Genomic DNA, 24262 nt, shown 5'->3' with positions numbered 1-24262 from the left:
CACGTAGAAGGAAAGTGCCGTGGTCACCTTGACCTCGACGGACAGTGCGGTCCTGATGGTGCTGGCAAGCTGCAGATCTCCCCTGATGAGCTGGCATATCTCACTGATAACCTCTTTGTGGAAGCGCAGTCTCCAAAGGTAGGTGTTGTCGCACAAGTTGAGGTCAGACTGCTTCTCCCTGTAAGTGCAGGGGGTGTAACGTTTGGTCCTCCTCATCAGTCTGGCATGTCTTACATTGGGCACATGATGCTGTCGAATGTATCTTCTGCCATCTCGAGTCTGCAGCATGTGTGTGGTCATCAAAAGAGGCTGAGAAAAGACAGGCTCAATTCCAATAGCTATCTGTATTACACTGATTGTTCACAAACAATGAATGTCCCCACTAAGATATCTAATGTAAGTTCCAATTGTCCACAGTATGATAAGATGTTCACATCACCTCAAAACACTTCCAGAGTACATCCAAACTCCCCCGAAGTTGAAGCAGAGCAGCCTTTTAAATGATGCGACCGGAGAAAATGGCGTCCATACCGCTGTGAGTAGTTCTGGTCAGTTCATCTTTTTCACTGCGGTTTTTTCGGCGAGCGATATTGTTGGCGAGATGTGTGCGAGGTGCTGAAAGTAAGGATGGCCGATTTTCTGGGCGTTCGTTTCGGCAAATGTGATCTTTATGACAAAAAACAGTGGCCGGGCGATATTATTAAATCTCAGCGTTAATTACGTGCTGAAAGTAATGCTCGGCGATAAGTGACCGAGAAATGGGCGTTACTTTCCATTTTGTGCCTAAATGGGCGATATATGGGCGTTACACCTCAGATCAGCACTAAAATGGACGTTAAGTGGGCGGTATGCATGCAAAAATAATGTAAAATCTAGCCCCATGACTTTAATGTCATGTATGGCCGATTGGCAAAACATCCCTTGCATTGAGTGAATAAGGTGTGCTTCTTATTTGCAGGTCACAGATACCTGGGCAATTATGTGACTCATGCACCAGATTTGATAATGTTTCTTTAATTCCATGAATCAGATGCTAATTATAGTATTCTGTAGATTTACTGTATTAACCGCCTGTGAGTGCAACAATAAAACTGCATTTGTGGCCTAGTGTAAGACACAAATTAAATATGAAAAAGTTGTATTTCCTTTGAGGAAGTTCAAAACGTAGAATTCTTTCTTAACTGTTTCATGGAGCTACAAATGTCTATTGGCTACATTAATCACTGAAAATGAAATATTGCAAATATTCAGAACCCATGAATTTGATATTTTTTATTCATTTAAATGATAGCCAGTCCTCTCTGAGAAACATTGATGTGGAACCTCTGAGGTTATCTCCGCAGATCCCAATACATCTTCCCTTCCAGGAGAGTTACTCTTGGGAACATGGCAATATACTTTGTGTAGTACTTCGATTGATTTCCATGAATTGGTTATTTTATTATATGAAACAAACTTGCATTTATATAGCGCCTTATCATATCCTTAGGATGTCCAAAACAATTCACAATTAATTTGTGAAGTGCAGTCACTGTTTTGATGGAGGCAAACAATTTATTATTATTTGTTCTTGGAACGTGGGTGATATGGAAAAGGCCACATTTATTGCCCATCCCTCGTTGTCCTGAGCCTTCTCCTTGAATTACTGGCAATGATGCTCCTGCAATGGTGTTAGGTAGGACATGATTCTGCTAAATCGATAATGAAAAAACTGTGATATATGCCCAAGTCAGGATTTTGTGTAACTTATAATGGAACTTAGAGAAAATGGTATTTCTACAACATTGCTGCTCTTGTTCTTCTTCGTAGTAAAGGTTTCAGGGGAGAGAGTCTGTCGAAGTGAACTTGGTGAGTTACTGCAGTGCATCGTACATACTGCAGCTACAATGGCAGGGGCACTATTCAAGCAAGCTGTCCTGAATGCTTCTTAAATGGTTTTGCAGCAGCATCCACCCAGCTCCTGCCCTGCTCTTGTAGCCATGGTATTGATACGGCTTGTCCAGTTCAGCTTTTGGTGACTATCCAAGATGTTGATGGTGGAGGAACTTTGCGATGGTGGTACTATTGGAGGTCAAAGCAAGGTTGCTGGACATTTTCTTGTTCGAGGTGGTCATTACTTGGCACTTATGTGGTACGAATGTAACCTGAAAGTTGACAGCCCAACTCTGTATGTTATCTAGTTCCTCTTGTAGACTGGCACAGACTTTTTATTATCAGAAGAGCTGAACACAGTGGAATCATCAGCAAACAACCCCACTCCTGATATTATGATGGAGGAAAGGTAATTAATGAAGCAGCTGAAGATGGTTGGGTTGAGAATGCTTCCCTGCGGAACTCCAACAGTGATGTCCTGGGGCTATGATAACTGGTTTCCAACATCCACTAACATCTTCCTTTGCAGCAGATATGACTCCAGCCATTGGAGGGGCTTTCCTTTAATTCCCATTGACTTCAATTTTGATATGGCTCGGTGCCATACTTAGTTGAATGGTACCTTGATGTTGAGGATAGCTACTCTCACCTCTCCACTGTTATTTGGTTCTTGTGCCCATGTCTGGATCAAGGTTATGATGAGGTCTGAATCTGAGTGGTTCTGGCAGAACTTGAAAAGAGCATCGGTGAGCAAGTCATTGATGAGTAGGTGTTGCTTGATAACGCAATTGATGACTCCTTCCATAATTTTACTGATGATTGGGAGGTGGCTGATATGGTAATAATTGGTTGGATTAGATTTGTTCTTTTTTTGGATAAGACATACCTGGTTAATCTTTGACATTTTCGGGTCGATGCCAATGTCATAGCTGTACTGGAATAGCCTGGCTAGGGGAGCAGCTAACTCTGGTGTTCAGGTCTTCAGTACTGCAGCGGGGAAATTAATAGGGCTCAAAGCCTTTGTTTTCACTCATTAGATTGTTAATGTCATGTGGAATGAATCAAATTGGCTGGATACTAATATCTATGATGGTGGGGCCTTAGGGAGGAGGCCAAATAGGAGCATCCACTCAGTAATTTTGGCTGAAGATGCTTGTAGCCACTTCAGCCCTGTCTCTTGAATTCATGCTCGGCTCCACTCTGGTTGGGGATAGGGATGTTCATGAAGCCTCCTCCTCCATTGTCCATCACATTGACAACTGGACGTAATAAGGCTACAGAACTTTGCTCTGATCTATTGACTATGGGATCTCTTAGCTCTGTATATTGCTGCTGATTTTGGTGTTTAGCATGCAGGTATCACTATGTAGTAGCTTCACTGGGTTTGCAACACATTCCAAGGTATGCATGGTGCTGCTTCAGGCATGCTTTTCTACACTCCACATTGAACTAGGATTGATCGATCGCCTGTCTTGATGGTGATCACAAAATGCTGTGCTGTAAAGAGATAGGCAATTTGCAACTCCCAAGGTCCCACAAACACTAAATGAGATAAATAATCAGCTAGTGTGTTTTGGATAGCCAAATTTCACTGCTCTTCAGTTTCATGCAATCTTTTTAGATCACAGTGACGTTGCCTCAGTTTAACATCTCCTCCAAAAGGCATCACTTTTTTATAATACAGTATTCTTTCAATCCTACACTGACGTGATGGGGCTCAATTTTCCCCAATGATTTGCGCCATTTTTTTTTGAGCAGGCTGCTTTTTTTGGCCTATGTTTAAAAAAAGAACCACAGTTTCGACGATCAATTTGCACCAGCGTAACTCAGTTACGATTTTTTTAGGTACGTTTTTTTTTCAGCCAAAGGGGGCATAACCTGTCACCCGTGCCAATTCTGGCCTGTTAGGCAAGTTTGACCAGCTGAGAGTTACTCCAGTTCTGATTAGGCCAGCGTATGTGGCCTCTGCAGAAAAACCTTCTGGAGAGTTAAGGAAATCGCCGCAGGTAAGGAAATCGGCGCAGGTAAGGAAATCGGCGCAGGTAAGTGCAGCAGATGCCCGGACACAGCAGCAGGAGAGGTAAGAGAGAGGGAGAGGGTGGGGGGGGGGGGAGCCTTTCGGATGTAGTTAGGTGTGGGGACCGGGAGGGAGGAGGCAATTCGGCCTAGGATAGGGGCGGGCAGAAGATTGGTAGGCCACTCGGCCTGGGCTCGGTGCGGGGGAGCGGACCGGAAGCCACTCGGGGGCCAGGGACGGGTTAGGGAAGCAGACCAGCAAACTCTTCGGGCAGGGCTAGGTGTGGGGGAGCGGGACTGACAAGGCACTTGGGGCTAGGGTCGGGGGAGCAGGACCATCAAACCACTTGGGGCTAGGGATGGGCAGGGGTGCAGGACCGGCAAGCCCTTTGGTCTGGGATGGGGCAGAGATTGGCACTGGCATTGGGAGGGGGGGCGGGGGGTTGGGGGGGGGGGGCAGGGTGTGGAGGGATTGTAATAATTGGAGGTAAGTTGTTGCAATGTATTTTAATGTGTTTTTAAGTTGCTGCAATGTATTTTAATGTGTTGCGAGCTGGCCGGATGTTTCACTTTGCAACCTCAGCCCGCATTGTGTCCCTCGTTACCGTGACAACCTGATCTTTTTGGCGCAGATCAAGGCTCCACCCCCAAAACTAAAGGACAGGTTAGGCTGCGCCAAAATGAAGAAATCCAACTGGGAAACTTGGAACATTTTTTTGGGGCGTACTTGGGCCCCCAAAAAACGGGTGTAACTCTTCAAGAACGCCACAAAAAAGCTTTGTGTAAAATTGAGTCCATAGACTCAGGTTTTGGACTCTACAACTTTCTGACTCACGGGCAAGAGTACCATCAGCTGAGCCAAGCTGACTCTTCGTCTTCATTATTATTTTCATATCTCATGGTAAACATTCTATTTCTGTCTCAATAAAATATTAATTGATAAAGAGGTTCAGCTCTGTGGAGGATTGTAGGTTTTATGGAAACTCTTGTGGCTTTAATTGAGGTTAACTGGAATTACTTATAAGTCACAGAACCATGAGTAAGTTTCAGTGATGAATGAAAAAACATTGTTCAACATGAAAAACAACAATGTTCAATAGTGTTCTTCCCAAAGCACTAATTTATATAATTCATTATTTTATTTGGCATAATTGAAACTGGAACTAACAAATTATGTGTGAGCAGAGCTGAGAGATAACAACAACAACTTGTATTTATATAGCGCATTTTGACACCAAGTCACATAATGAGAAATTAGGACAGATGACCAAAAGCTTGGTCAAAGAGGTAGGTTTTAAGAAGCGTCTTCAAGGAGGAATGAGAGGTAGAGAGACAGAGAGGTTTAGGGAGGGAATTCCAGAGCTTAGGGCCTAGGCAGCTGAAGGCACGGCCACCAATGGCTGAGTGATTAAAATCAGGGATGCTCAAGAGGCCAGAATTAGAGGAGTGCAGATATCTGGGGGAGGAGGGGCTGGAGGAGATTAATGCCAGTTCTGTATACAATAGATCAGGAAGGTCACTGCACTTCATGAACTGGTGCAAGTGTTACTACTAGTGGTTATTTCTACAAAATAGTTTAAATTCAAGTCGGTTAAAAAGCCTGAAATTTCAATGAGACATATGTTTTGGCCAGTGTTTGTCCCTGTACTTAATTTTATTTTTTGCTGTGGTAATTTTTAAGATGTGACAAATAAACGAATGCTGGACAGAGGACTCAGTCACTTTGTTACTGAAAGGATTTTGCCTTTGGAAATTATAACCATTCTATGGATCTAATTGTTGATTTAAATCATCATCATCAGAGACAGTCCCTCGGAGTCGAGGAAGACTTGCTTCCACTCTTAAAATGAATCCTTAGGTGGCTGAACAGTCCAATACGAGAACCACAGTCTCTGTCACAGGTGGAACAGATAGTCTTTGAGGGAAAGGGTGGGTGGGACAGGTTTGCCGCACGCTCTTTCCGCTGCCTGCTCTTGATTTCTGCATGCTCTCGGCGATAAGACTCGAGGGGCTCAAATACTAAAATAATAGATCTAGTCTAAAATATTAAATGCATGGTATATTATGTGCGAAACTTTCTACTTCAGCAGAGCAGAAAATGAGTGCTAGCAGATCGTCCGACTGTTATATACCCACCTAATAAATTGAGCGGGCTGCACAATGGGTGGCCGATAGGTATCGCCTGTTTCAAGCTCCTGCTGAAGTTGAAAGTTCCACGCTATCTGTTTTGGTTACAAGTTTTATTACACCCTTTGCTGTTTCATCCTGAAACAATTTAAGTTGTGTAAATGGGCATCTTCATGCCATCTGTCCTTACATTATTCCAGGGACCAGGGGTAGCACGGACCAGCCCACACTGTGATATGTGTGCGCACTAGGTCCAGCAGAGCAGGTCTCTGGTCGTCTTGGTTAATCCTTGCAACTGGACCAAGACCTAGCTCTGTCGAGCTCGTGTGATGGCTGGGGTGCAACGGCCACTACACGTTAAAAAAAACCCACAGGCGTCTTCCACCCTTCAGGATGTAGTTCGTGATCCAGAATACAAGGTCCTTCATTGAGACATCTGCGAACTCATCCCTTTTCGGTGTGGAAGCAAGTCATCCTCGTTTCGAGGGACTGCCTATGATGATGATGATTTGCGAGCTACATGGGTAATGAATTTCCAGGTCGGGTAGCAGAGCCAAAAACCCTGGAATCATTTTATTGTGTTCCTAACACAAATGAGACTGCACACAGAGGTGTTAAAGTAACAGTGACCTCAGTCTTCATTGAGACACTGTAGAGTGAGTAACAGGCCTTGGGGGCCAGCTTATATACAGTGCTCCCAAGGGATGCTGGGATCCCTTGGGACTTCAGGGGATGTGCTCCCTGGTGGTGGAACATGGGAGTGCATGCTTTACAGATACACAACATCACTCCCTCCGAAAGTCAAAGTGAAAACTATTTACAAGGTGAGGCGGTCAGGAGCCTTTCTTTCCCTGTTGGACCGCCTCGGTACAAATGTCTGTTCTGGTGTGTTGGCTGTGCCCTCGCTGGGCTGGTGTGTTGTTGGCCCTGCAGGGCTGCTGGGTGAGCCTGGCCTTGCTGGGCTGTTGGGCGTGATGGGTTCGATTTCCTGGTCCGGCGTGGTGTCGTTGATCCTTTGGGTGTGTGTTATGGGCTCGAAAAAGGTGGTGTCTGCTGTGGGTTGTTCAGGGCAGTCTGTGAACTGCAGCCTTTTTTGGTCCAGGTGCTTTCTGTAAATTTGTCCATTGTCAAGTTTGACTACAAACACCCTACTCCCTTCTTTAGCTATGACCGTGCCCGCGATCCACTTGGGACCATGTCCATAGTTTAGCACATACACAGGGTCATTCAGATCAATTTCCCATGACACAGTGGCACGACCATCATTTACATTTTGTTGCTGCCGCCTGCTCTCTATCTGATCATGCAGGTTGGGGTGAACCAGCGAGAATCTGGTTTTAAGTGTTCTTTTTATGAGTAGCTCAGCTGGGGGCACCCCTGTGAGCGATTGGGATCTCGAGCGGTAGCTGAGCAGTACTAGGGACAGGCGGGTTTGGAGTGAGTCTTCTGTGACTCGTTTAAGACTCTGTTTGATGGTTTGTACTGCCCGCTCTGCCTGCCCATTGGAGGCTGGTTTAAACGGAGCCGAGGTGACATGTTTGATTCCATTGCGGGTCATGAATTCTTTAAAATCGGCACTGGTGAAACATGGCCCGTTGTCACTGACCAGTATGTCAGGCAGGCCGTGGGTGGCAAACATGGCCCTCAGGCTTTCAATGGTGGCAGTGGCGGTGCTTCCCGACATTATTTCACATTCAATCCATTTTGAAAGGGCATCCACCACCACCAGGAATATTTTACCGAGAAACGGGCCCGCATAGTCGACATGAATCCTCGACCATGGTCTGGAGGGCCAGGACCACAAACTTAGTGGTGCCTCTCTGGGCGCATTGCTCAACTGAGCACACACGCTGCATTGCCGTACATAGGACTCTAAGTCAGAGTCGATACCGGGCCACCACACATGGGATCTGGCTATCGCTTTCATCATTACTATGCCCGGGTGTGTGCTGTGCAGATCCGAGATGAACGTCTCCCTGCCCTTTTTGGTTAGCACTATGCGATTACCGCACAACAGGCAGTCTGCCTGAATGGACAGCTCATCTTTTCGCTGCTGGAAAGGCTTGATTAGCTCTTGCATTTCAACGGGGATGCTGGCCCAGCTCCTATGCAGGATACAGTTTTTTACTAGGGACATAAGAGGATCTTGGCTAGTCCAAGTCCTAATCTGGCGGGCCGTGACAGGTGATTTATCATTTTCAAATGCTTCCATGACCATCAACAAGTCTGCGGGCTGCGCCACCATCAACAAGTTTGCAGGCTGCGCCATTTCCACCCCTGTGGTGGGCAATGGTAGCCGACTGAGAGCATCCGCACAGTTCTCGGTGCCTAGCCTGTGGCGGATGGTATAGTTATACGCTGATAGCGCGAGTGCCCATCTTTGTATGCGGGCTGAGGCATTAGTATTTATCCCCTTGTTTTCAGCGATCAGGGATATGAGGGGCTTGTGATCGGTTTCCAGCTCAAATTTGAGGCCAAACAGGTACTGATATATTTTCTTTACCCCGAACACACACGCTAATGCCTCTTTCTCAATCATGCTGGAGGCCCTTTCGGCCTTAGACAAGCTCCTGGAAGCATAGGCGACAGGTTGCAACTTCCCCGCAACGTTAGCTTGTTGTAATACACACCCGACTCCGAATGACGACGCATCACATGCTAGCACAAGTCTTTTACACGGGTTATAAAATACAAGCAGCTTGTTGGAGCATAAAATGTTTCTGGCTTTCTCAAAAGCAATTACTTAGTTTTTTCCCCATACCAAGTTCTCACCTTTGGCAATAACACATGTAGGGGCTCTAAGAGGGTGTTTAATCCCAGTAGGAAGTTACCAAAATAGTTGAGAAGTCCCAGGAATGACTGCAGCTCCGTGACGTTCTGTGGCCTGGGCGCGTTCCTGATAGCCTCTGTCTTGGCATCTGTGGGCCGAATGCCATCCACCGCGTTCTTTCTCCCCAAAAACTCCACTTCTGTTGCCATGAAGACGCATTTCGACCTCTTCAGCCGCAGCCCTACGCAATCCAGTTGCTGGAGGACCTTCTCCAGGTTTTGTAGGTGCTCGACAGTGTCCCGACCCGTGACCAATATAGCGTCCTGAAAAACCACCGTGGGTGGTACCGACTTGAGTAGGCTCTCCATGTTTCTCTGGAAGACCGCTGCAGCCGTCCGAATTCCAAACGGGCATCTGTTGTAGATGAACAGTCCCTTGTGCGTGTTGATGCAGGTGAGGCCCTTCGAAGACTCCTACAGCTCCTGCGTCATGTAGGCCGAAGTCAGGTCGAGCTTGGTGAACGTCTTGCCTCCTGCCAGCGTCGCAAATAGATCATCTGCCTTAGGTAGCGGGTATTGGTCCTGTAGCGAGAAACGATTAATAGTTACTTTATAATCGCCACAAATCCTGACCGTGCCATCACTTTTGAGTACTGGAACAATCGGGCTAGCCCACTTGCTGAATTCCACTGGGGAGATGATGCCCTCGCATTGTAGCCTGTCCAGCTGGATTTCCACTCTCTCCCTCATGTGAGGTACCGCTTGCACCTTGTGGTGAATGGGTCGTGCCTCTGGGACCAAGTGGATCCGCACCTTCACCTCGGAAAAGTTTCCAATGCCTGGCTCAAAAAGGGAAGGAAATTTGTTAAGAACCTGGGTACATGAGGCCTCATCGACATGTGATAGTGCTCGGATGTCATCCCAGTTCCAGCAAACTTTGCTCAGCCAGCTCCTTCCAAGCAGTGTGGGGCCATCGCCCGGGACAATCCAGAATGGCAGTTCATGCATCGTGCCCTCGTAGGTGACCTTGACCATGGCGCTGCCCAGGACAGTGATAAGCTCTTTGGTGTACGTTCTCAGTTTCGTGTGGATGGGGCTCAGGGCTGGTCTGAGTGCCTTGTTGCACCACAGTCTCTCAAACATCTTTTTACTCATGATGGATTGGCTAGCGCCAGTGTCCAGTTCCATGGCTACGGGTAAGACATTCAATTTTACATTTAGCATTATAGGTGGACATTTCATCGAAAATGTGTGAAAACCTGTACTTCAGCATCTGCCTTCTCTCTCTGAGGCTCAAAATTGCTTTGATCCACCATGGACCGATCTTCCTCTGCCACGTGGTGGTTAGCAGGTTTTGCAGAGCTTGCAGCTCGTCTGCAAGCTCGCTGGAGGTGACCCATTGTTCCACAGCTCTTGCAAACATACCCTTTGAAGCGGCATAAATAGGCTGAATGAAAGCCTCCACAACACCAACAAGGTGTGAATTGCCTTGCATTTATCCTTTGTTGCGGACTCTGAGTCATCTGGGTCACCTGAGGCCTGCTGGCAGTTGCAGATTCATGGGTTCTGCCCTGTACATTTCTGCTCACAAACACAGTTCCAGTTAATTTATGAACATTGCTAGCACTTGTGTGCTGAGAGATTTGTTTGGTGTTATCACTGGTGGACATAAACACCTGTGCTATCGCAATGGCCTTACTGAGGGTTGGTGTCTCTACAGTCAAAAGTTTTCATAGGATGGTCTCGTGGCCAATGCCCAATACAAAAAAGTCTCTGAGCATTTGCTCCAGGTAGCCATGAAACTCGCATTGTCCTACAAGTCGCCTTAGCTCGGCGACGTAGCTCGCCACTTCCTGACCTTCAGATCGCTGGTACGTATAGAACCAATACCTCGCCATCAGCACGCTCTCCCTCTGGTTAAGATGCTCCCGAACCAGTGTACACAGCTCCTCATACGACATATCTGTGGGTTTCACCGGAGCCAGAAGATTCTTCATGAGGCTGTAGGTCGGTGTCCCGCAGACCTTTTTGAGCGCTTCCTTCTCCGTCCAGCTCGTTGGCTACAAAGTACTGGTCTAGCCATTCGACATAGGCATCCCAGTCCTCACCCTCCGCGAACTTCTCCAGGATGCCCACAGTTTGCTGCATCTTTGCATTGGATTCGTGTACTTGTCGGCAGTTATTGTGTTCCTAACACAGATGAGACTGCACACAGGGAGGTTAAAATAACAGTGACCTCAAACTTTATTGAGACACTCCAGAGTGAGTAACAGGCCTTAGGGGCCGCCTTATCTACAGTGCTCCCAAAGGATGCTGGGATCCCTTGGGACTTCAGGGGATGCGCTCCCTGGTGGCAGAACATGGGAATGCATGCTTTACAGATACACAACACATTTACCTTGTGTGATTTTATGGTAAATATACTTACAACACTGAAATAAAACAGAAAATGCTGAAAACACTCAGCAGGCTAGGCAGCATCTGTGCAGAAAGGACAAAACGTTATCATTTCAGGTATAAACCTTCGGCAGAACTGACAAAGGATTATACCTGAAAAGTTCACTTTTTTTCTTTCACCACAGATGTTGCCTGCCCTGCTGAGTGTTGCTAGCATTTTTTGTTTTTGTTTCAGATTTCCAGCATCTGCAGTGTTTCATTTCTTACAATTAAAACATTATTATGTAATCACATTTTTGTTTCACTTCAAACTGTAACAGTTTATCAGCTCTCAGATGCATAATAAATCACCACTTTTGTTTGGAACATAAGAATTAGGAGTAGTCCATAACCCCCCCCCCCCCCCCCGTCCCCAAGAGCCTGCTGCACCATTTAATAAGATCATGGCTGATCTTCTACATCAACTCTATTTTCCTGCCGTATCCCCATATCCCTTAATTCCCTGAGTATCCAAAAATCTATCGATTTCAGTCTTGAATATGCTCAACGACTGAGCATCCACAGCCCTGTTATGTTTATGTTATTGTTTACTTATGGAGCTCTCAGCCAATACGAAAAGAACATCGGAGCTCGGGCTCTAATTTTGAGCCATCAGGTAAATTCGGCCTCATCGACGTGGTTGACTGACACCTGTCACTTGTCCCAGGGGCATGGGCTGCTGTCAGATTGGAATCTGAGATTCCAGACCCACCTGTCTCCAAAGGCAAACAAATATATTTTAACAAAAGAATGTTTTTTTTTCAAATTAGCTGTTTTGGGGAAAAAAGAACATACTTTTAATTAAAATAGTGAAAGTAAGATAGACAGTAACTCCAAACTATACATTTCCTAAATTATAACAGTGACTGCACTTAGAAAATACTTCATTGGCTGTAAAGTGCTGAGGTTGTGAAAGGCACTATATAAATGCAACCTCTTTTTGTTTAATTGCAGTAATTGATGGCCGGTGCCTTCACCAATTAAGAGATAACATGTGCCATAAAACTGTTAACTTAAACACTATTTAAATAAATAAAATTAAAACATGGTTTCCGGGGGTGATGACGCACTGCAGTCCCTCCGGTGCCCTCCGGTGCCCACCGGTCGCAGAAGGCCTCAAGCGTGCTTCATCCCCAGGGACGCTGTGGCGCGAACGTAGCCGCGGAAGAGAGGCAGGCAGTCGGGCCGAACGTCCCCCTCGACCACTCGTCGCCTGGACCCCTGTTAACGGCCACCTTTGGCCAGGCCCAGGAGCGGCCCTACGGGGAGGTCCACCGACTTGCCCGTTTCGCCGCCCCCAACTCCGCCGGTGGGTGCGCCCAAAGGTCAGGAGCGCTATATATTTTTAGAAAAGAAAAACGGGGCAACATCTGAGCAAGTTTGGGAGCAGCTAATGGGAATTACCAGTCCCAAAATAGCTCCCGGATATATATGCGAGGCACACACATGAATAAACATGCACATTGTCCAAACGCACTGGGAGTCAATAGGAGAAGGGTTGACTGGTGCCCATTCAGTGAGGCGCACCCACCCTCCCGCCCCGGGTTGCAACAGGCAGCTGACGTCAGGCTCGGATTGTTCCTCTCGCTGCTCCTGCTCACTTGTTGCGGGGATCGCCGGGCTGGAGTCGCTTTGCTTGCCGCTTGCCCTTCCCTTTTTTTTTTCATTTCAATGATCGCCCCACTTCCAAGTCGATCGAGGAAAACAACTGCACCGTGCGCTTTCTTTCTCTCCCTCCTCCTCTCGCTGACTCCGAAGGTACGTGTTTTATCCCATCTGCATTCATTTCTGAGGGCAAGTTGCGTCCGCTCTGCGGCTTGCGAAGTCGGAGAGCCCGAGAGGTTTATTTGTGGACTTCTGCCGAAGGACAGCTGCTGAGCTCGATCTGGTTGCTCATGGCAGCTGGAGCTGGTTGCCATGGAGAAGCCTGGCTTCGCTTACCTTTCAGGGCTTGAAGTGTTGGGGCAAATAATTGGGTGGTGGGGGGGTTGTCTCTTTGAAGAAACAGGTAATTATAAAAACAAATGACTTTGTGCAGGCTGCACTTTCAGTTCTGCTTTTTTTTTTATTCCCCATTAAGTGCAACCGAGAAGCAGCAAACTGCACGGACAGGAATCGGCTGCAAGATAGGGTTTCCAGCTTTAGTTCCTTGTTTACTTCGGGCCCACGCTGATTATTTTTGGCATTTATCTAATCGAACACACCTTTTTTCTCCCCCAGTTGCAAAGGGCTTGGCACAAAGCTGACTTTTTGATGGCCGAATGTAGAAGGGACTCTGTAGTTTTGGCGAAAAATAAACTGTTGGGGAAAGTAACTCAAGGATGAGTGAGTTTTCCCCCACCACCTCTTAAATTATCGATTGGGCAGCTTGCATCATGCCAATTGTCAATTGATTTATCAAATCATTTTGATATATTGTCCCGGATTTTGCAGTGGGTATGGCGGCGTACCCTCGGACTACGCCACCATACCTGCTTTGAAATTTGCCAAACCCCAAACTTGGGAGTCTGTGAACCATCTGCAGAGCCCACGAAAAACCAATTGCTGGTGCAGTGGTGGGCACCGACTGGGCAGCAATTGTGTATGGAAATATTACGGTAGATGCAAGCAGGGGAAGGGCCTGTTTGCATCAGCGCAAGGGGATACCTCAGGCATGTTTTAAACATTTTCATCTCGGAAATCATATCGTCTAACTGTATCAAATTAGTTTTTCTTCTTTCTGCAAATATTACAGTTTTAATGATGTCAAAAGTTATCAGCAAAATTAAATGTTTAGTGAAGTTTGTGGAATTAAACTAATTAGGAATTATGTTCCGATCCTGTAAATTGTCATTCAATCTGACTATGGAATTCCATTAAATATGATTATGGGATTCCCTTCTGAAATAATTAAAGTCTAATACTGTTTTCTGATTGGAGGACTAGGCCCACGTGATCCCAGCAATGCTTCCGCACAGGCTACATCCCTGGGATCCGTGGGCCATTACGCTGCCCTCCTATTTGCAGCGTCGTCTGCAAGTTTTCGCAGGAGGGCCATCATCACGTATTCTTTTGGCAAGTTGCTGGCGTACTCCGGAGCTACACTTCCGACCGCAATTTTTAACCCATTAAATGGGTTTTGCACTGTTGACATGTAAAAGGACATTGTCTTTGAGAAAAGTGTTTTATTGATCTCATTTTATATTGAGGGGGAGCAATAGCTAATTTATTTTGCAGATGTAGAACATTTTTTATATATTTTGTAATTTGACTGTACCACAGTAACTTCTGTTGTGATAGTAATTACCGTCAGGTTTAATGTATGTGATTATTTCTCTATCCTTTAATGACTAGTTTGAACTTGATATTTCCCCACAGTGTTGTAGCAGACATTGGCAACCCAGTGAGTGGATTACTGTTAGTGCAAATCCATGTTCCACCACTATGTGGCATTATTCATTTACATGGATCCACAGTTCTTAGTAACCTCTTACTTTTACCAAAATCTCCAACTTTATTGATGCCTGCAGCTCCTCCAGTCATCTTTGTTATATTTGTTGATATTTTGCTGGCTTTCTGACTGTATTTACTGGTTATTGTTCCATTATTGTTGTGCAATTTATCATGAGGGGGTACCAAACTATGCACAGCATCATAGGTGTCAGCTCCTTGTGCTCAGAGATCTAAAAGTTTAGTGGAGCTAACTTTTCACGTTCCCCTGATGTCATGGTGCCAATTTCTTACCACAGCCCTACACACCAAACCATGTGACAGTAAGTTTCTATTTTGACCTTATTAAAATGAAGCAACATTCACTAAAATTAATTGAGAGAACTTTCCTAGTGAGCGCATTGGACATTCACAATTTAAGTATAGATAGGCAAAACAAGCATAGGGATATATTTCTGTGTGCTTTCCAGAAATTTCTATTTTTATCAAATATGTCCAGCTACAGGACAACAGCATGCTCATCATCATAGGCAGTCCCTCGAACGAGGATGACTTGCTTCCACGAGAGTTCACAGATGTTTCAATGAAAGACCCGATATTCCAGTCCTGAACTCCAGTTGAGGGGGTGGACGATGCCTGTGTGTGGATTTTTTTAACATGTGGTGACCATTGCACATTAGCCACCACATGTGCTTGACAGAGCTAGGGCTTTATCTAGTGGCAAGGGTTAACCAGGACGACTGGAGACCTGCTCTGCTGCACGGACCTAGTGCGTGCACGCATCGCAGTGTGGGCTGGCCCGTGCTGTCCCTGGGCCCTCGGCTCTTCTGGGCCCCATACGCTCATTCACTGCACCTTCGTCCATGATGTTCCAGGGCCCGGTGCTCCAGCTCTATTTATAGCCCTGACCTACGGTGGTGTTCTCATACAGGTCGGGGCAGCCCACGGTGCTATAGCATTGGTAAGTGTGCAGATCTGCAATAAGTTGCTGGTGACATAATTGTATCAGTGATGCATCATTATAGTATGGATTCCGTCAACCTTGTTGTTATGTAGGATATCTATAACCATTGAACCATAGAAATTGCAGTAAACAAAGAGGTCTTTCAGTCCATTGCACCTGTGACAATGCTAGTTCTTTATCTGGCGCTGTCTGTTATAATCCTATTTCCATGCACTTTCCCAGTGTCCTTTTATATTTTTCCTTTTGAATACTAATCCAATTCATGTTTAAATAATGTGTAGTTTCTGCCTCTAAAGCCATTGATGTGGGCCTATGCAGGATAAATTTTATATTCAGCATCTAAAATGGCAAATTTTACATCTTAGCTCAGAAATTGTTAATCACGAGTATCTGTAAAACAGTATCAGTTTTGCACCTAAATACACATTATACAAATCTCTACACATTATACAAACAAGTGTGAAGAACAAACTTTATAGGCTCAATTTTCCCCAATTATCTGCGCTTTTTTTGGCATGCAGTTTTTTTTTGAGTAAATTAAAATCTCCAAGTTTCCCCAAAGTTTCTGCGCCAGCGTAATTCATTTAGGTACCGTTTTTTTCGGCTACAATTTTTTTTTACCTCATTGCCACCCGCGCCAATTCTGGCCATTTAAGCAAGTATGGCCAACTACGATTTTTCTTAAGGCGGTGTATGTGGCCGCTCTGAAAAACCTTCTGGGCAATTAACAAAATCAGTGCAGGTAAGAGAATCAGCACAGAAGATCCAGTTCCACGGCCGGGACAGCAGTGGCAGAGAGGGAGAGAGAGGAGGCAGGGAGGCATTCAGCCAGGTCTAGGAGTGGCACATCGGCTCCGGGGGGGGGATGGGGGGTGGAGGGTGGCCTTTCAGCCTGGGCTAGGAGTGGCACTGGCATGGGGGTGGGGGGGCCTTTCCAATTCAGTTTATAGGATAGACTTTTGGCACAAAGACTCTTTAATATTTTCATGTTGGTAAGCTGCTGCCTTATATAGCTGCAATGTGCAAGATGCTTGTGCAGTTTGCTGTGAGCTGGCCAGAATGTCTTGTATGTTTCACTTTCCAGCCTCAGCCTGCAGTGTATCCCTCGTTACCCTGGCAACCTGAACTTTTTGGTGCACATCTTAGGCTCCACTCACAGAGCTTGACAATGTGCGCCGGGGCACATTCACAAGTTAAAACGGGGAAACTTTCAACTTTCTTTTTTGGCGTAGTCAGGCCGCAAAAAAACGGGCGTAACTCTTCAAATACGCCAAAAAATGGCATTGGGGAAAATTGAGCCCAATATTCTCATTCATGATGTATGAATTTTAAATTTTTAAAATTCATTCATGGGATGTGGGCGTCGCTGGCAAGGTCAACATTTATTGCCCATTCCTAATTGCCCTTGAGAAGGTGGTGGTGAGCCGCTTTCTTAAACCGCTGCAGTCCATGTGGTGAAAGTACTTCCACAGTGCTGTTAGGGAAGGAGTTCCAGGATTTTGACCCAGCGTCTATGAAAGAACGGCGATATATTTCCAAATCAGGGTGGTGTGTGACTTGGAAGGAGAACTTGGGAGGTGATGGTGCCTGCTGCCCTTGTCCTTTTAGGTGGTAGAGGTCGCGGGTTTTGGAGCGCTGTCGAAGAAGCCTTGGCGAGTTCCTGCAGTGCATCTTGTAGATGGTACACACTGCAGCCACGGTGTGGAGAAAGTTTAAGGTGGTGGATAAGGTGGCAATCAAGTGGGCTGCTTTGTCCTGAAAGCTGTCGAGCTTCTTGAGTGTTGTTGGAGCTGCACTCATCCAGGCAAGTGGAGAGTATTTCATCACACTCCTGACTTGTGCCTCATAGATGGTGGAAAGTCTTTGGGGAGTCAGGAGGTGAGTCACTCGCCACAGAATGCACAGCCTCTGACCTGCTCTTGTAGCCATAGTATTTATGTGGCTGCTCCAGTTAAGATTCTGGTCAATGGTGAGCCACAGGATGTTTATGGTGGGGGTTTCAATTGTGGTAATGCCATTGAATGTCAACGGGAGATGGTTAGATTATCTCTTGTTGGAGATGGTCATTGTCTGGCATTTGTGTGGTATGCATGTAACTTGCCACTTTTCAGTCCAAGCCTGGATGTTTTCTGTTCGGAGAATGTTCTCTGTCTAGTCATGACATAAGATTTTTAATTTTCCAAGTTAGGCATTCTCATGAATGATAAAGTGATTTGTGAGTTAACTTCATAAGTAGAAACATAAATCATAAGGTCACAAACTATTTTATTTAGAATTCTCACATTTTTGTGTTTAACCTATTTGGGAGTGAGCTGACCTCTACATAGCAGAAGATGTGCTCATGCCAAAAAGATACAGTCACAGTTAAACTCATGGTGGACACTGCAGATGGTTCGGTTGTGTCAGGGGTTCTTAATTGGTGAGGAAAATGGACCAGTGCCAGAGTTCCAGTATGGCAGATTCTTTTATCTTTCTAATATATTCTTCTCACTTTTTCTACATTGAAAGAAAAAAAGAAAGACTTGGATTTATATAGTGTCTTTCACGACTACCTGACATCTCAAATTGCTTTACAGCCAATTAAGTACTTTTGGAGTGTAGTCGCTGTTGTAATGTAGGAAATTTGTGCATAAGCTCCCGCAAACAGCAATGTAATAATGACCAGATAATCTGTTTTTGTTATGTTAATTGAGGGATAAATATTAGCTAGGACACCGGGGATAACTCGCCTGCTTCTTCTTCAAAATAGTGCCGTGGGATCTTTTACATCCACTTGAGAGAGCAGATGGGCCTCAGTTTAATGTCTCATCCGAAAGACGGCACCTCCAGCAGTGCAGCACTCTCTCAGCACTGCACTGGAGTGTCAGCCTAGGTTTTTGTGCTCAAGTCGCAAGAGTGGGACTTGAATCCATAACCTTCAAAAAGGCACTAGAGGAATTGAGGATAGAATCTGGTGTTGTTTTTGCCTTGGGAAGGGATTCAAGAGTCCTCAGGAGAAAAAAATGCCTGAGATAAGAGAACATTTGTCTGTTATGAGTAGATGATTATATGGCAATAGATTTTTTTTTTGGTGGGGGGATTGATTTATTTAGACTACATAAATATGTTTATATTCCTAAATCATTATATGAAATAAATTTCTGGATTTAAGGTTACAATTCAGAAAACTGATCGTTATTAAAAACAGTGAACAGCTTGACTTCCTGCTTGGCTTTATGATACAATCAGGCTGCTGCAATTGAGTTACAACCTTCCAGCACCCTTCCAACTATCCATTATCTCTGTTATTCTTTACAGATGGTTTGTAGCATTTTAAACATAATTGATTACTCGATTGGAATACTGTTCCTTTATTGTTCGTCGGCAGCAAATACAGCTGTTCATTTTATGTTGGTATTTTGGTAACGTACATCTAAATGCACAAGATTTTTCAACGTCAATGTTAAATAAATGTTTTTATAATTTATTGGTGAAAGCCTTACCAATGAAATATTAAACAATAATAGAAATATACTTTAATGTTTACTGTAAAAGATGGAAATAAGTCTGAATATCTAAATTTAATCAACTCCACATACATTTTGCTTTTTGAAGAAAAGATTTTGAAATTGAAAAGTTACTTATATTCAGTTTTGTCATGTATTCAACTGTCATTGTAACCCATGTATAAGCTGACCTAAGTTGTACACTTTGAGAACATTGACCACAGGGGGCGAACTTGTGGGAGACACTCCTAACCTGGACTTTCTGGTATAAAAGGGGAAGCTCCATCCACCGTCTGTCTCTTGAGGCCTTGGTAATAAAAGTAACTGGTCACAGAGTGACCTTCTCTCAAGTATGGGCCTCGTGTGCATTTATACTGTATAGTAAGGACATATCATTAGCGATGAGAAACTGGGATTTGAACCACGCGAGCATGGCCACTAGCAGCACAGAAGAGAGGTACTGTGTTGGTGATGATTGGTACGACTTTATTGAGAGACTGCAGCAAAGTTTTGTCACTAAGGAATGGTTGGGACAGGATTCGGCCGACAGTTTGTGGATCCAGAACGTACTCCCTGATAAAGGACCTTCTAGTGCCAGAGAAGCCGGCTGGCAAGACGTTCGAAGAGCTCAGTAAGTTGATTGGGGAACACCTTAAACCGGCGAGCAGCATGCACATGGTGAGACACCGGTTTTACACCTACCGGCGGCGAGAAAGGCAAAGCGTTCCAGACTTAGTGGCAGATCTCCGGTGACTGGCGAGCCTATGTAAGTTCCCAGATGCATGCAGAGCGGAGATGCTGCGAGACTTTTTTATTGAGGGCATTGGGCACGCTGGGATTTTCAGGAAACTAATTGAGACCAAAGACTTGACCTTGGAAGCGGCGGCTCTGATAGCCCAGACAATTATCTCAGGGGAGGAAGAGACCAAAATGATTTATGGCAAAAGTCTTGGCTCAAATGTGGCAAACGACCAGGGAGTCGATCAACATTGTTAACACGGCACACAGTTCTCTAGGCAGACAAGGGCAATCGGACATGTCCCAGCATGTAGTCGAACCCAAAGTGGGAATTCAACAGAGACAATGGCTAGCTGAACGGCGATTCATGCCATCACAAGGGACAATGCGGCCAGTAATGGGGCCATCAACACCTGTTAATTGTGCGCTTAAGGACAGTTACAGAGACCGAGACGATCGACTGGTAATGGACCTTTTGTTTCAAACAATGGGGCCTCCAGCTCATGCTGGAGGTGTGGAGGCAAACACCCAGCCAGAGCTTGCAGGTATCAGCAATATACCTGCAGAAACTGCAACGTCAGCGGTCACTTGGCGCGTATGTGCAGGAAGCCTGCAGCCAGGTTGATGTACGAGGTGGACGGGCCCGATGTAAGCCCTATGAGGCCAAATGAATATTGGGGGAAAGCGCTGGAAGCTGAAGTTCAGTGAGTTCATATGGAGCACATATACAGTTCATAGACCAGGACACCACCGATAATGATGAAAGTGCTCCTCAATGGCATCCCAGTATTAATGGAGCTAGACACGGGGGCCAGCCTGTACCTGATGAGGATCAAACAGTTTGATAAGTTGTGGGTGTCCAAGGCCAGGAGGCCAAAATTATTGCCAATTGACGCATTGCTACGGGCATATACAAAGGAGATCATTCCGGTGCGAGGCAGCGCCATGGTAGTCGTGACCCACAAAGATTCGGAGAACAGGTTGCCACTCTGGATTGTCACGGGGGATGGTCCCGCACTACTGGGGAGGAGTTGGCTTGCTGTCATGAACTGGAAATGGGGCTATGTCAATGCAATTTCTTCTGTGGGGCGAGTATCATGCTCACAGGTCCTGGACAAATTTGACTCATTATTTCAACCCGGCATCGGCACTTTCATGGGGACCAAGGTAGTGATTCACATAAACCCGGATGCCAGGCCAGTATGCCACAAGGCCAGAGCGGTGCCGTACGTGATGCGGGAAAAGATAGAATGTGAATTAGACCGCCTGCTGAGGGAAGGCATCATCTCGCAAGTCGAGTTCAGTGACTGGGCGAGCCCGATCGTGCCGGTGCTCAAGGTGGATGGGTCGGTCAGGATATGTGGCGATTACAAGGCCACCATCAATCGGGTGTCACTCCAAGACCAGTACCCGCTACCAAGAGCGGAGGACCTCTGTGCGACGCTATCCGGTGGCAAACTTTTTTCAAAATTGGACCTGACCTCAGCTTACATGACCCAGGAGCTGACGAGTGAGTCGAAGAAACTGACCACCATCACGATACACAAGGGTTGTTTGAGTATAACCGATGTCCGTTCGGGATTTGTTCGCCCGCCGCGATCTTTCAGCGAAATATGGAAAGCCTCCTCAAGTTGATTCCAAGGACGGTGGTTTTCCAAGACGACATCCTCATCACGGGTCGCGATACTGAAGAACACCTCCACAACCTGGAGGAGGTGCTACGCAGACTGGACCGGGTAGGGCTGGGACTGAAAAAGGCGAAGTGGGTCTTCTTAGCTCCAGAGGTAGAATTCCTGGGGATGAGGGTAGCAGCAGACGGGATCAGACCTACTGCATACAAACCGGAAGCGATCCAGAGAGCACCCAGACCCCGTAACACGACGGAGCTACGTTCGTTTCTGGGGCTCCTGAACTATTTTGGTAACTTTCTTCCCAAATTGAGCACGCTGTTAGAGCCGCTACACGTGCTCCTACGCAAAGGTCGCGATTGGGTCTGGGGGGACAGCCAGGAAAAGGCTTTTGATAGAGCACACAATTTGTTATGCTCCAACAAACTGTTAACGTTATATGACCCGTGTAAGAAACTAGTTTTAACGTGTGATGCGTCGTCCTATGGGGTTGGGAGTGTGTTGCAGCATGTGAATGCCAATGGTCAGTTACAGCCGGTAGCTCATGCCTCCAGAAGTCTGTCCTAGGCAGAAAGGGGCGAAGGGATGATAGAAAAGGAAGCGCTGGCATGTGTATATGCGGTAAAAAAAATGCACCAGTACCTGTTTGGCAGGAAATTTGAGCTGGAGACAGATCACAAACCTCTAATGTCCCTTTTGGCCGACAACAAGACCATAAATGCAAACGCATCGGCCCGCATACAGAGGTGGGCACTCACGTTAGCCGCCTGTGACTACACAATTCCGGGCACTGCAAACTGTGCCGATGAACTCGGCAGGCTCCCACTAGCCACCACTGAGGGGGCAGCTGAGCATGATGCTGAGATGGTCATGGCTGTTGAAGCTTTCGAAAGTGAAGGCTCACCCGTGACAGCCTGTCAGATTAAAGCCTGGACAAATAAAGACCCGTTACTGTCTTTAGTTAAGAAATGTGTCCTGAATGGGGACTGGGCAGCCATGAACGGGGCATGCCCTGAGGAGTTTAAACCATTTCATAGGCGCAAGGATGAACTCTTGATTCAGGCCGATTGCCTACTGTGGGGAAACCAAGTAGTCATGCCCCAGAAGGGCAGAGAGGTGTTTATCAGAGAACTTCACAATGAGCACCCGGGCATTGTCATGATGAAGGCAATTGCCAGGTCACATGTTTGGTGGCCAGGGATAGATGCAGTCGTGGAACTTTGTGTTCGCAGGTGCAACACGTGCTCAGCTGGGCAACGCACCCAGGGAAGCCCCTCTGAGCCCCTGGTCTTGGCCCACCAAACCATGGTCACGCATCCATGTGGACTACGCAGGTCCTTTCATGGGAAAAATGTTTTTGGTTGTAGTAGACGCCTACTCCAAATGGATTGAGTGTGCCATTTTAAATTTAAGCACATCCTCTGCCATGGTAAAAAGTCTACGGGCAATGTTCGCCACCCATGGTCTACCGGACGTCTTTGTCAGTGACAATGGCCCGTGCTTCACAAGCACTGAATTCCAGGACTTCATGACAGGCAATGGAATCAACCATGTCAGAACGGCATCGTTCAAGCCGGCCTCAAACTGCCAGGCGGAATGAGCAGTACAGATAATCAAACAGGGGATGCTCAGAATCCAAGGGGATTCCCTACAGAGTCGCTTATCATGCCTCCTGTTGGCCAATAGATCCCGACCACACTCGCTCACAGGGGTTCCACCCGCAGAGCTGCTCATGTAAAGGACGCTCAAAACCAGGTTATTTCTTATACACCCTACTATGAAAGAAATTGTTGAGAGCAGGCCATTAATTGACCTTAATTATGCTGCAGGGCCCAAATGGCTTGCAGACACTGTGATTGCCAAAAAGGGGAATAGGGTTTTGGTAGTTAAACTTGCCAATAGACAATTCTGCCGCAAACACGTGGATCAAACTAAAAGGAGGTCCAGCAACCCCATAGAAGAAGCAGAGGAAGAACACGACGTAGAGTTTACTCCACCACAGGTGACCGAACACCGGAACCAAGTGGTGGAGAGCCCAGTCACTGTGAGCAGTCCGGACAGGCCTGAGGCACCGCAAACAGCAGACACTCAGGCCAGCGCCCAACAACCGGAGCCCCAACTCAGGCGCTCTACAAGGGAACGTAAACTACCAGAGAGACTTAACCTGTGATCCCAATAAGACTTTGGGGGGGAGGTGATGTCATGTATTCAACTATCATTGTAACCCATATATAAGCTGACCTAAGTTGTACACCTTGAGAACACTGACCACAGGGGGCTAACTTGTGGGAGACACTCCTAACCTGGACTTTCCGGTATAAAAGGGGAAGCTCCACCCACCGTCTGTCTCTTGAGGCCTTGGTAATAAAGGTAACTGGTCACAGAGTGACCTTCTTTCAAGTATGGGCCTCGTGCATTTATACTGTATAGTAAGGACATATCAAGTTTTAATATTATACTTTATTAGTTTGACGAGGCACCACTGGTGTAAAACTGTAGGTGTGCAGGTAGATGAGTGGGGTGTTTTTATACTAATGTGTATACAAATATTAAATGGTAATGAATGCACCCTTTTCTCCCCATAGGGTGAGTTCCTAGTTGTCATGTTATTGGGAGGGAGATACTGGCTCACAGAGAGACAAAAAATGGAAGAGTATGATAATACTGGCTACACGCAACTCACTACAAAAAAAAAGCTTCAGCATTTAGCTTATCTTGAAATCTAGCTATTCAAAATTACTATGTAAAAATGTTTTTGTGTAATTTATACACATGACAAATGTGTACATGGAATAGCA

General features: G+C 46.1%; 1 protein-coding gene across 3 annotated transcripts in view; it reads left to right on the top strand.

The window, feature by feature from the left end:
• Positions 1 to 467: 467 nt before the first annotated feature.
• Positions 468 to 24262, top strand: part of LOC139277576 (rho GTPase-activating protein 18-like) — a 174896-nt gene continuing 151101 nt past the window's right edge. The window contains exon 1 of one of the 3 annotated variants that reach the window (XM_070896223.1): positions 468 to 535. Coding sequence is in view for 1 of the 3 variants with exons in the window: in XM_070896219.1 (XP_070752320.1) it covers positions 12892 to 12978 (87 nt within the window). In the remaining 2 variants the exon portion in view is untranslated. Of the gene's footprint in view, positions 536 to 12816; positions 12979 to 24262 lie in introns of those variants that run through there. The other 2 variants (XM_070896219.1, XM_070896222.1) reach the window with 2 other exon arrangements.

Source organism: Pristiophorus japonicus, chromosome 12 (assembly GCF_044704955.1).
Source record: "Pristiophorus japonicus isolate sPriJap1 chromosome 12, sPriJap1.hap1, whole genome shotgun sequence".
NCBI lineage: Eukaryota > Metazoa > Chordata > Chondrichthyes > Pristiophoridae > Pristiophorus > Pristiophorus japonicus.
The sequence above is the reverse complement of the archived record's forward strand: the minus strand, read 5'-3'. Positions and strand labels throughout refer to the sequence as shown.